Source organism: Asterias rubens, chromosome 2 (genome assembly GCF_902459465.1).
Source record: "Asterias rubens chromosome 2, eAstRub1.3, whole genome shotgun sequence".
NCBI classification, from domain to species: domain Eukaryota; kingdom Metazoa; phylum Echinodermata; class Asteroidea; order Forcipulatida; family Asteriidae; genus Asterias; species Asterias rubens.
In genome coordinates, this window is record NC_047063.1 from 13,386,296 (window position 1) to 13,398,652 (window position 12,357).

The 12,357-nt window shown below is 39.8% G+C and overlaps 1 protein-coding gene across 1 annotated transcript; it reads left to right on the forward strand.

Moving 5' to 3' along the window:
• Positions 1-7,898: 7,898 nt before the first annotated feature.
• Positions 7,899-12,167, forward strand: LOC117303385 (monocarboxylate transporter 12-like). The gene is made up of 4 exons (XM_033787567.1): positions 7,899-7,956; positions 8,700-8,846; positions 10,197-11,057; positions 11,468-12,167. Exons 1-4 carry the CDS (start codon positions 7,899-7,901, stop codon positions 11,593-11,595), a joined length of 1,194 nt encoding a protein of 397 aa, XP_033643458.1. The 3' UTR covers positions 11,596-12,167.
• Positions 12,168-12,357: the final 190 nt, after the last annotated feature.

Sequence of the window (12,357 nt, forward strand, 5' to 3'; positions counted from 1 at the left end):
ATAGGGAAAAAGACGGCATGGAATGTATGGAATGTGTACCCTGAAGCGACTGAAGCCTTTGAGGAGTTGGTGACCATGCCAGATAACATCAGCCACAAGTCTATTGCCTTGATGCAGCGTTTTGTGGTGCTTCTTTACTGTTGAACCAGTGACCTTGACACTGTTAATGAGGCAAGAAAACAACTGTTTGCAAATAAGTCTCGTTCAATAGAGAATATTCCACCGACCTTTGCTTCCCTTCTTCAACACATCAAACGTGCTTGCTTTCAAAGTAATTGTTGGAAGTTCTGTCTTCATCCTGATCATCATCAGCCAAGTCCTTCGGATTGGGGATGGACAAAAGTGTCCGGACTGTGGCATCCCTTTTGGACCACACTTCCAGAAGCATCCAAGACATGCTCGGAGTTACTACACTGCTCATGCAAGAAGTCATGCGGTGGTCGCTGCAAGTGTGGAAAAGCTGGATTGGCATGCACTGTACTATGTGCATGCTCAGGAGAATGCCAAGATTAAGACCTGTTGTTGTGTTCCAAGAAAACCTGCATACCTTATCAGAGTACTATTTTATCCTTGTTGACTTTTTGTGCAATCACTTGGTTTAATTCACTTTCAGTTTTTAATAGGCAAAAACTAGTTCGCATTACCAAACAAGCCAGTAGGATTATTGGTTCAGATAATGACGGTCTTCAGGAATTAGTTAAGAATAGACTTATGAGTAAGTTCCACTTTATTTTGTCTGACAACACACATCCCCTTTACCCACTGATTGTTCACAACAAATCTGGTAGGATCCGTCAACTAAGCCTTAAGACTAACAGGTTCAAGAACTCATTTTTACCTATTGCTATCCATAATTTTAACTGTGATTTTATTAGATAACTGCAATGCATCCAGCCCTATGTACTGTCTTAATTGTTTATTATTGTTTTATTTGATTTTCTGGCATCTCCTGTGCAATTTGGCCTCTTTTAATTTGGGGAGGGGGTCCACTACCCAATCATGCTTTAGCGTTTGACTGTTTGTTTGTTTGTTTGTTTGTTTGGTTGTTTGTTTGTTTGTTTGTTTGTTTTTTTTTTTTTTTTATATAAACTTTCATTTTTTTTAACTTACATTAAGGTTATTGTTTATGTAGTATTGTGGTAATTCTTGTGCAATTTTACATTTTAATATTTTATATGTTGCTGTACAATAGGATTGTAAATTTCATGTATTTTTATATACTTGACGAACAAACCATTCAATTCAATTCAATTCAATTCAATCAATACTTGCAATGTCCTTAGCTATAGATATAAAATGATTATTTATCAAATTAGCTACATATTCAAACTTTCCATTGCAATCAACCCCAGGAACAGTTATGGGTGGCTGATCTCGTCGGCCTTGGGTGAGTAACTTTATTTGTCGGTGCCAGCCAGCAGGGTCATTGGTTTTCAGATGTCGAACAATGAAGTTATATTAGCACACAACTGGCGTATCAGCCCTAACATAGGCTAGTACAACCCTTTAGCTTCGATCTGAAGTACTGTCTGTGTAGTCCAGCAGGCAGGTAGGTTATTGGTACACCGACCTTTAGTTCTGATATACTGTTATCATTATTGGTTTAATGACAATATATATGGGGTCACATATAACACAAACGAAACACGGGCAACAAATATAATATGTACAGCGAAGGGCTTGTTTCTATTGTGGTAAGTGCAACCATGGTGCAACAGGCAATACTTGTAATTTTGTCAGCTCTTCAAGCGTTAAAAACAGTGTGAGGCAACAGTAATCAGCAATCCTGTGAACAAATGGTACACGACACGGTAGTTTCTCTAGCTCTTTTTCTGGTAAGCACATTATTGTTTTGTGTTTCAGTAAGTATCATGTACAAGCAAGACTCAGCAAGTAGATATTTTTAGGTTTTAATAATTAAAAAGAAACTAAAGGGCTACTTCAGATACACACATGGTGTTACCGCAATTCACAGTGATACCTCATATCACATGCCTCAAATCACATACAAGCTATTGCAATTCTAACGTTTTGATTTTGCTGTACAGGTGTCATTTATAATTGAGCAACTCAGTTGTGCGGTATGGCATCTCAACGAAGACCAGTTCATCACCAGGACAGGGATCCTTGGGGTTGGGTCATTGTGGGCGCAACATTTGTCGTCTTATTAATCACATACGGAAATCTAAAGGCTCTGGGTGTCCTGCTCCTAGCCATGCAAAATGACTTCAAAAGTGACGTATGGATAATTGGTTGGATTGCCGTACTATACAACTCAATGAGTTACCTCTCTGGTAAGAAACTTACAGACTTTTATCCATATCAGTACATGGATTGAAAAGTACAGCATAACATTCACCTTACTCATGAAGCAGGCCCATATGGGGCCCGTATAGGGAAATATAAGGGCCATTTCGACCGGGGCCAAGTGGTGCAAATATGGGCCCTTACGTGGTGTGGGCTACAGGGAATATTCCCATAGTGAGTCCTAATAGGCATTTCTGATAAAACTTGAAGTTTACTCCATTAGTAAAAAACATAAATTTTTCCATTGAATAGTACTTTTTCACCTCTCGTTTTAAAACTAAAAGTGGTGGGCGTTTCCCGATCATTTTCATTGTATACACATGAAATCTACATATCAACAGGATCAAGTTAACCACAATGCTAGTTTTGGTATTACCAAAAAGAAAGACTTCGTTATCTATTGCAAGGGAGAAATTAGTCTGTTCTTTTATCCATGAAAACACTGAGGACCAAAAAGAAATAGTATGGGTGCAGGAACAGAAAAGATGGAAAATGGTCTCTTCTTCTTTTTTGCAGAATGTACATGTACAGAGATTAGTGTCGGTCTTATTGATTTAAACAAAAATGAATTAGTGCCCAGGATCCGATGGATTAATCTAAATTGAAACCATCTTAGTTTAGTGTCCACAGTACATGAGTAGGGAATGTTAAAAATCAAAGACCACTTCGAAGAATCGAGGTTGGTATTAAGTTTGACGTTCCACTTGTCAATAAATTTCCTTTTGACCTGTTTAGATAGGACTAAAACATGATAGATTCTTTGTGACCCCTTTTTGTCCTTTAAAAGGACTTCAAGGTTGAAAGGTAAAAAAGGAAAATTAAGATGCGAGTGTTCTATCAAGATGTCCTTAAAGGACGACTTAATAGCTCTTAACACCCCACTATACTCCAGGAAGTTAGTGTGGACACTAAATGTGTTCTTGAAATCTTCAAGAGGGAGAAAATCCCCATTCTCGTCAATAAGATCACAAATAAACTTAACTCCTTTGCTTTCCCAATGTTTATAATAAATACACTTCCCACCAACTTTAATTTGATCATTAAACCAAAGCGTGCTCTTTAGTACCTCCACTGTAGTTGTGGGTAAGTGGACCCGAGTAAAATTAGACCACGATTTGAACACATCGAGCCAAAAATTGGTATAAATTCTTTGCGTACCCACACATTTTGCTGAGCCACCTTCCAATAATAACAAACGAGTAATGCCAAAAATATGATTACATAAAGTGGACCAGTCTGACGACTGGTTAGCCTTGTAAAGTCTACGTAACCAGGTGATTTTTAAAGCGTCTATATAAGCACGGACATCAACCATCCGCAACCCACCCAGACCATAATCTTGGAGCATTTGGTTTCTAGCAACACGGTCGTGTCCTTTCCAAATGAAGTTAAAGAACATAGTGTTTAATTCTTTGATCATATTACAGGGTGGGTCGGGGATGGTTAACACAAGGTAAGTAAGTTTAGACAAAAGTAAAGATTTGACAACGGCAATTCTCCCTAGAACGGTTAAGTGTCTCTTAGACCAGTTGAAGATTTGTCCACGAATGGAACAAATAACTCTATTGTAATTTAACAAAACCATGGAACTTAGGTCAGTAGAAAACTCAATACCAAGAATTTTAAAAATGTGCTCATCCTCAACCCAGTTCACCTTAATCTCTTCACAAAGCTTTTCACCACAACCCTTCTTAGAACCAACCCAAATGGCGTTCGTTTTCTCAATGTTAACTTTCAATCCAGACATACTTGCAAATAGGTCAAGAATTTTAAACGCTGCTTGCAAAGACTTCTCGGTGCCATTCAAAAACAATACCGTATCATCCGCATACTGGGATATTCGAAATTCTGTACCCTCAACCTTAATACCTTCAAGAATTTTGCATACCAACATGGATAAAACTTCTGCACACAAAAGGAACAAGTAAGGGCTCAATCCGTCTCCTTGCCTACAACCTCTCCCGATCTGGAATGATTCTGAAAGGAACCCATTAACTAAAACTGATGACGAGGCTTGGTTGTAAAGTACCCGGATCCATTTTGTAACTGAGGGACCGAAATTAAATTTATCGAGCACTTTAAAAATAAAATCGTGAGAAATGGAATCGAATGCTTTTTCAAAGTCAATAGAAAGAAGTAAACCCGGAATACTATTATTATCAGTGAGGTTCAGTAAATCGTACATCAACCTAATATTTTCTCCAATAAAACGGTCTGCCATGAATCCTTTCTGACTTTCATGAATGATAAAGGGAAGACAGGATTTCACTCTCTCTGCAATACATGCCGAGGCAATTTTGTAAGATGTGTTCAGCAGCGAAATGGGGCGCCAGTTTTTCAAATACTGCCGAGGTTTGTTCCCTTTTGGCAGGAGAGTAATAATCCCGTATTTCTGAGTGACCGAAAGTTGACCTGAAACATAGGCACCATTTAATGAACGTAAAAGGTACCATGAAAGGTCGGGAGCAAAAAAATTATAAAATTCAAAACTAAAACCGTCTGAGCCTGGGGACTTCCCCCCTTTCGCCCTTTTTAACACTCGCATTAGTTCTTCATGGGACAGGGGCCCCTCAATGCTATCACATGTTGTCAGAAAGAATACTCTTGTCAGCCGCAGCAAAAATAGAGTTTAAATCAATATTATCTTCAACTCTCCGAGTAGAATAAAGTTTTTGGTAGAAATTCCTAGCCTCCTGTAAAATGTCATTGGAACTAGTAAGTTTACAATTAGCGTCATTAATAACACATTTCATCGCTTTGTTGACGAAATTACGCTTCTCCAAATTTAAAAAGTACTTTGAGGGTTTTTCACCACCCTCCATCCAACGAGTCTTAGACCTAATTAGAACACCCTCCATCTTAGCTTTACGGAGAGCAACAAGATCGGTCTGCTTAGCATTTAAAAGATCAACCGACTCAAGATCACCCTCCGAAACTTTAACAGAAAAAACACTAATCTCTTTCTCAAGCATGGACTCTGCTTTTCTGGTTTCTTTCGTCTTCCAAGCGGAGAAGAGATCGTCTTGGATCTAATTTTCATCAATAACATTTCAAAAAGAACTTGATCATTAATAACAAAGTGAATGTCACGAGGATGCATTTTTCTTAGGCTGGAGCGTAAATAAGGGCAAGCGGCATATTTATCTACCAACTCCCCAATAGTGTCTTTAACTAAATCGGAGTAAGTATTATCAGTCAAAAGTGAATTATTAAATTTCCAATACCCTTTACCACGTTCCATGTCGCTAAAATCCAATTTAATATCAACCAAAGAGTGATCAGTTCTGTACCCTGGCTTAGTATCACTACAAATAATTTTAGAGTTAAGCTCCGAGGAAATTAAAAAATAATCCAACCTGGATTGTTTCAGAGTTTGGTGTTGTCTCCAAGTGTATCTACGAAAATCTGGATTGTGAACTCGCCAAACATCTATTAAATCAAAGTCGTTACATAAACTAAGCACTCTGTTTCTAGCCAGAGGATTATTCAAATTAATGTAATTAACACAACCAAGGAAATCATTTAATATCAAGTTCCAGTCCCCACATAAAATAGCATGAGTATTATCCAAATCATTCAGGGCAGTACATATATCATCATAAAAGCCAGGGTCATCATTATTTGGCCCATACAGGTTAATCAGGGAGATATTGTACTCTCCAATTTCCAAATCCAAAATTAAAAAGTTACCATTGTCGTCATTTTTGACACGCTTGACTTTATACTCGAAATTGTTATTAAAAAGGATAGCAACTCCCCTGGAATTACTCCTAAAAGAACTAAAAAAAACACTCAAAACCCCATTCATTCCGGACAAGATTTTCCATGCCCTTATCAAAATGAACATCTTGTAAACAATAAACAGAATATTTTTTACTTTTAAGAAAATTAAAAACATCTCTTCTCTTGGCTAAGTTTCCCAACCCTCGGCAGTTCATCGAGGCTATCGAAAACTGACTATTTTCCATCGCAGTTGTATTTACGTGAGGAAAAAAGGAGTGTATTGGCAATCATTATAAACTTACTTTTCATGTACATACTAACAATTCTTTAATTAAAGAAACGAAATACAAGATAGAAATATCACAGTGAATCGACGATATGAAAAGAATATATGCTGCCCTGGATTTTTGCATTGACCCCACCCACTCTCCAAACCCCTTGCATCCCACAAGACACAAAAACCCTTCCCGCAAACAGAGGATGAAAAAAATCCTCCCTCCAAACCCCCCTGAAAAAAAATCTTCTAGGTCGACGAATGACCCGCAAAAGATGGATCATTGGGATGGAACCTACTAATACACAAGAGCTCCTTTCCAAAAAGCATAAAACGAACATTAAAATCGCCCCGAATGGCAGTACTGAGGAAAAAATTGTACTCAACTAAAGTCACAGTTTTCTTTATGAAGAAAAACCCCACCAAAGTGGAGAACATAGACTGGTTTTTCATCTCGAAAGGTGAAAGGCCTCACCGTTACTCGATCGCCATTTACCAGCGAAAAATCGCAGCTTTATACCTTTATCGTAAAGAGCCTTGACCTCGGTTTTCCATCGTTTCTTTTCTTGCCAGTCCTGCAATGTGAGGTCGTCCAGGATGTGTAGCTGTGTACTCGATCGCCATTTACCAGCGAAAAATCGCAGCTTTATACCTTTATCGTAAAGAGCCTTGACCTCGGTTTTCCATGGTTTCTTTTCTTGCCAATCCTGCAATGTGAGGTCGTTCAGGATGTGTAGCTGTGACCCCTCCAGAGCTCGTCGCCATTCCTTCATTACCCTCACTTTATCTTGGTACGAAAGCAGCTTAACCAGTATATGGGGTGGTCGACCGTTGTTGTCCCGTCCGTCCCGGTGGGCACGCTCGATTCGCGGGGGGTTTGAGTCCCAGTCGAACTTACTAGTGAAGATGTTGGAAATCTTTTCTGCACAGTTTTCGCTCTCCGACCTGGTCACTCCCACCACACGAAAGTTGTTTCGTCTTGCAAACCTCTCCTGCTTGTTGATTTCCTCTCCCTGTTTGGACAGACGGTCCTTCACCTCAGAAAGTTCCCCTTCGAGGGCGCTGACGGACATCTCGAGGCCCATTTTAGCCTTCTCTAGAACAACGATTCTCTCGCTATTAAACTCTATTGACGCAGCCAGTCGAGCCTCGAGTTGCTGCTGGCCCTCCACTAACTTGGAGAGGGTAGACCTCACAAAGTTTTCAAACTCCAGGTGGTCGTCGTTGTTATCACCGACAGTGTCGCTGTCCTCGCCTTCCGAGGCTACTGGAAGCTTGGCGGCAGGGCTTGCTACACGGCCGGTCCTCTTTCCCCCTCGTAGTTTAGGCGGCATGGCTATTACTAGTGTGAGTACTCAGTGAGCACGGTTGGGCGATTATATTCAATAGACGCGGAGCTCTTTTAGTGCACGTCCTTTCCCTACGGCGTCATTAGTCCATCTGCATCATAATATGGGGAAAATGAATCCCATTTGGGTAGACTATGCAGTACCTGGTTTGGGTTTCTTCTGGGGGAAAACTAGGGCAATCCCATATGGGCCAAGTATGCAGTGTCCCACATTGGAAAAATGTGGGTAATCCCATATGGGGAAAAATGTGGGCAATCCCACGTGGGAAGAGTATGCACGTGACCCATATGGGCACCATCCTGGGTAAGCCCATGATTGGACAGGTTAAAGCAAAGGCCCAACACCAGTATCATGCGAGGAAAATGTGGGCATTCACATTGGTTGAATATGCGAACGACTATTAATGTGTGTAGAGAAACACTTACGGACAATCTCATACAATCCCATACCTAACGTGTTGGAAAAAGACTCCAGCCATTGGGGACCTCGACTTTACGGGGTTAATATTCAATGTTCAAGTAAAAACCTGGGTGAAAAAACTATAGAAAGGCCCAAATAAGAATAGAGAAAACCCCAAATAAACCAATCATTGTGGTTATTGATATAAAAAGGTTCGTCTGGTTTTCTAGGGAAATCACCTATAAGCAATAAAGTTATTGTTCAGCACGGTTCGAAAAATCAACTTGTCAGGGGAGCCCACACTGTTTCCATGTTCAATTACCATGTTCAATTAGAGTGTTATATTAACATGTAAATTTTTATTCCCAAGGGCATGAATGCAAAGACTCAGTTCAGTTTGTCAAGTTCAGTTTGGTTCTATAAGTGTTCTAAAAAATGAGTGTTAACAACATTTTTTGGATTACGAACAAACGTTAGGTCACTGCATAACCGAAGACCGTCTCGCAATAAGTTGTTGCGCTTGACAATGTTACCAGTCTTGTCTCTGTACAGATGCTGTACACGCAAATTGTCGTACTTGTCTAGTGAAAATAACTTGATCGAATGCTTTTAATATATTAAATGAGTTCATAACTGTTTGGATGCAGGTCCCATTGTCGCCAGCATTGATCGTCTCGTTAGCAGCAGACGCAGCGTTGTTATCGTCGGTGGAGTAATGGGGTCTGCTGGATTCATTATCGGCTCGCAGTCGACTACGGTGTTACAGTTAACATTTTCTATTGCCATTCTATCAGGTAAGAATATACGTGACTTAATTCATTCTGATGATTTGTTTCAATGTTTCATTCGAATACCAAAGGGCCGGGGAAGATTTGAGGTTCAAGTTGTGTTGTCACCATCTTCCTGTGTAAGATTTACATTTAAAGCATCTGTTAATGCTCATGCGCAGCACATTGTTGTCCATCGTTTACGTTTAAAGGTAGTGGACACTATTGGTAATTACTCAAAAAAGTAATTTTCCACGAATTTGATTTCGAGACCTCAGACTGAGAAGTTGAGGTCTCGAAATCAACCATCTAAATGCACACAACTTTGTGTGACAAGGGTATTTTTTTCTTTCATTATTTTCTCGCAACTTCGATGACCGATTGAGCTCAAATTTTCACAGGTTTGTTATTTTCTGCATATGTTGAGATACACCAAGTGAGAAATCTTGTCTTTGACAATTACCAATAGTGTCCAGTGTCTAGTGTCAAGTATTCTGTTTGAATCAAATAACAACAGCTGCGGCATTACCATCGGTAAAATGCAGTGAAATGGAGTCGAACACCGCGGAGCGTTTTTTTTTTTTTTTTTTTTTCATTTCATTCCATTTTATTTGCCAGCAAACATGAAAAAACACAAGTATTAAACAAATTGCCCATCAAAGAATTACAAGAACAAGCTATAATGGTTAATAAGAATACAATATGTAAAAACACAAGCAAATTACTGCGAAACCTGGCCTGGCCGCGGGAAGATATCAGGATTGTGTAGGAAACACCTCCAGTAGAACACAAAACACTGGAGACAAAACAAAAGACAAGAACCCTGGCAGGGAAAGCCAATAGCGACAGAAAATCACTTACAAAGTGGCTGACCTTTTGGTTCAAGACAACAATCGAAAATTAACATGACAAAACAAACCCTCCAGTGTATTACCCACCATCAAGCCAAGCAAGGCAACTCAGAAATAAAAGACAAGCAAAAAATGCCAATAACACATAATAATTTAAACAAATAAAGGGGTGAGATTTTGATTTCATTTGCGATGATGCATTGATTGTAAACAATCCATTCTGCGGACTTGTCCAATAGTCATGTTTTTAGACAAAAACGGCAATATCAGCATATTAAGCAGAATGAGCAGCAGTGTCAGCAGCAGCAGTAATAGCAGCAACATCAACAGCAGCAACGACACAAACAGCAGCAGAAGCAATCACATTAACACCACAAACAGCAAGCACCAGAAAACGCCAATTTCCAAAGGAATCAGATCGCGATGAAATAGTTGGTTGGGGTCGGTTTATCGATTTCCTCATCTTCTACAAATCGTTACTTTTCAATGAGACTTTTAGCTACTGTCTCATTCTTTTTCTCTGCAGGTATAGGTAAAGCTTTGAGTATTTTCCCCTGCAATGGTGCTCTGGCGTCCTGCTTCACTGACAACTATTCCGATGCAATTGCGTTAGTAGGATCAAGTATACCAATCTCGATGATCGTGTATGGTCCCCTGACACAAATACTTCTGGATACATACGGCTGGCGTGGAACCATGCTGATAATGGGTGGTATTACTTCCAACCTTGTAGTTTGTGGTGCATTGCTTAAAACTCCTGCAGTAGCATCACCAACAGATACAGAACAGTACCAACAGGTACCAAACGATGCAGCGAACGGTGACATTTCAACGGAGGGAGACGACATTCCTTGTGCTAAATCTCACCATGGAAAGTGTTTGACGATAAAGGAGAACATCCAGCGTGTCTTTATCTCCATGGACTTTAAATTACTGGCAAACACAAGATTCATATTTCTAACTGCGGCAATGAGCGGCTATGATTTCTGCTTCGCTGGGTGGATAGTGTACATGGTGTCACACGGTATATTCCAGGGGCTGAGCAGTTACCAAGCTTCACTGTTACCAACATCATTCGGGATTGGATACTTCATCGGCAAGTTCGCAGCTCCTTTGTTGGATCGCACCCGGTTCAAGCTTCATACATGCACATGGGTTTATCTTGGCTGCGTCCTCATGTGTGCCTCGTACCTCACCGAAGCTTTCATTGTACCGTTCCATGTGCAGATGATCGTTACGGGTTTCATTGGAATAGGACAAGGCATTACATCGCAGTCACATGACGTCCTTGTACGGTTTTTGACGTCCGTTGATCGGCTCGTAGCTGTGCTGTGCTGGCAGGCGCTTATAGGTGGATTTTGTGGGATTGGAGGTGGATTGCTAACAGGTTGGTATTAATTAAGCACGTTGGACATAGTTTTAAAGTTTTTTTTTGTGTTATTTTAAAATATAATAACTAACTCATCTCAATGACTTCGATTATGATTATGAATCTTACAACCAAGTACATGTTGATTACTTACAAGAGACAATACTTATTCTAGTCATTGTGAAATCAGCGGTTAGCTTAACTGGTATCAAACCTGCCACCTTCTTTTTGCCAGTTCTGCAGCCTTGACCATGATGCTTTTCCCTCCCGAAAGCAACAGAGTAATACAATTCTGAGTCATGGGGACTCATTATAGACCACCTTACAGTGGGCGAAAAACACACTGACGGGAACTGAATCTTGACTATCACAATAAAACACACAATTAAATGAAAACTATGTCATGTTTTTCCGTTGTTTGCTTTCAGGGTTGATTTACGAATGGACAGGAAGTTTTCAAGGGGCTCTCATTATGTACAGTGGCATCATGCTGATCTCGATCCTGTTGTTTTTCATATATGAACAAATAACAAAGCGAGAACAAGACCAATGCTAGCTGCGGATCTATGGATTAGACAGCAACCAACTAACTAAACCCGGCCCCAAATAACAACGAAAACAAGATAAGAACGAAGAAAATGATTACAATTGGTTCATGACATACGCCCTCATAGGGCTTCTGCTTCCGTATATAGTGCGGCGTACCAACTTGATGCATCGGAAGTTCAGGACCGATCAAGTTGCTTGTGTCTGAAGATGAATTTTGGGAATCAGCCACTCCTGCACCCCGTATTGACACTGGCTTCCAGTCCGACCGGAAATTACGTAAAATACAGTGAAACGGAGTCAAACTCTGTGATGTGGAGCATTTGTTAAGTTTTTGAATACCTGTCCGACGAGATTATGTATAAATTGTAAAAAAAAAAAAAAAAAACATTCTGTGGACTGGTTCAGGAGTCATTTTTGTTTTCCTCTTCAATTATTAAACTTGGATGTGTATTTATTTATAGCTAATGGCATTGAACTGTCCCATGAGCTGCAGTATTTTAATTCAGTAAAAATTGTGAAGAACGCTGAAACGAATACTGTTGTGGTTTTCCATTTACTGGGCGAACTAACACGGTTTAAGGAAGTCAACCATTTGACTCCCATAAATGGCCGACCGTGTTAGTCGACGGAGTAAAAGAAAAACCATGTAATTTCGAGTCATGTTTGTGTGGATCATTGTATTCTACATTTAAAATATCTTTCTACCCATATGCATATAATAACAAACGGTTACAAACGCTTTTCAAAGACCAAATCGACCGATCCAAGG

What these genes read in the sequence shown, in the direction of transcription:
- LOC117303385 (XM_033787567.1), top strand. Translation starts at nt 7,899, where the DNA reads ATGTGGGCAATCCCACGTGGGAAGAGTATGCACGTGACCCATATGGGC. An exon ending in TTCTATTGCCATTCTATCAG is followed by an intron (nt 8,847 to 10,196) that starts GTAAGAATATAC and finishes TTTTCTCTGCAG; the next exon opens with GTATAGGTAAAGCTTTGAGT. An exon ending in TGGAGGTGGATTGCTAACAG is followed by an intron (nt 11,058 to 11,467) that starts GTTGGTATTAAT and finishes GTTTGCTTTCAG; the next exon opens with GGTTGATTTACGAATGGACA.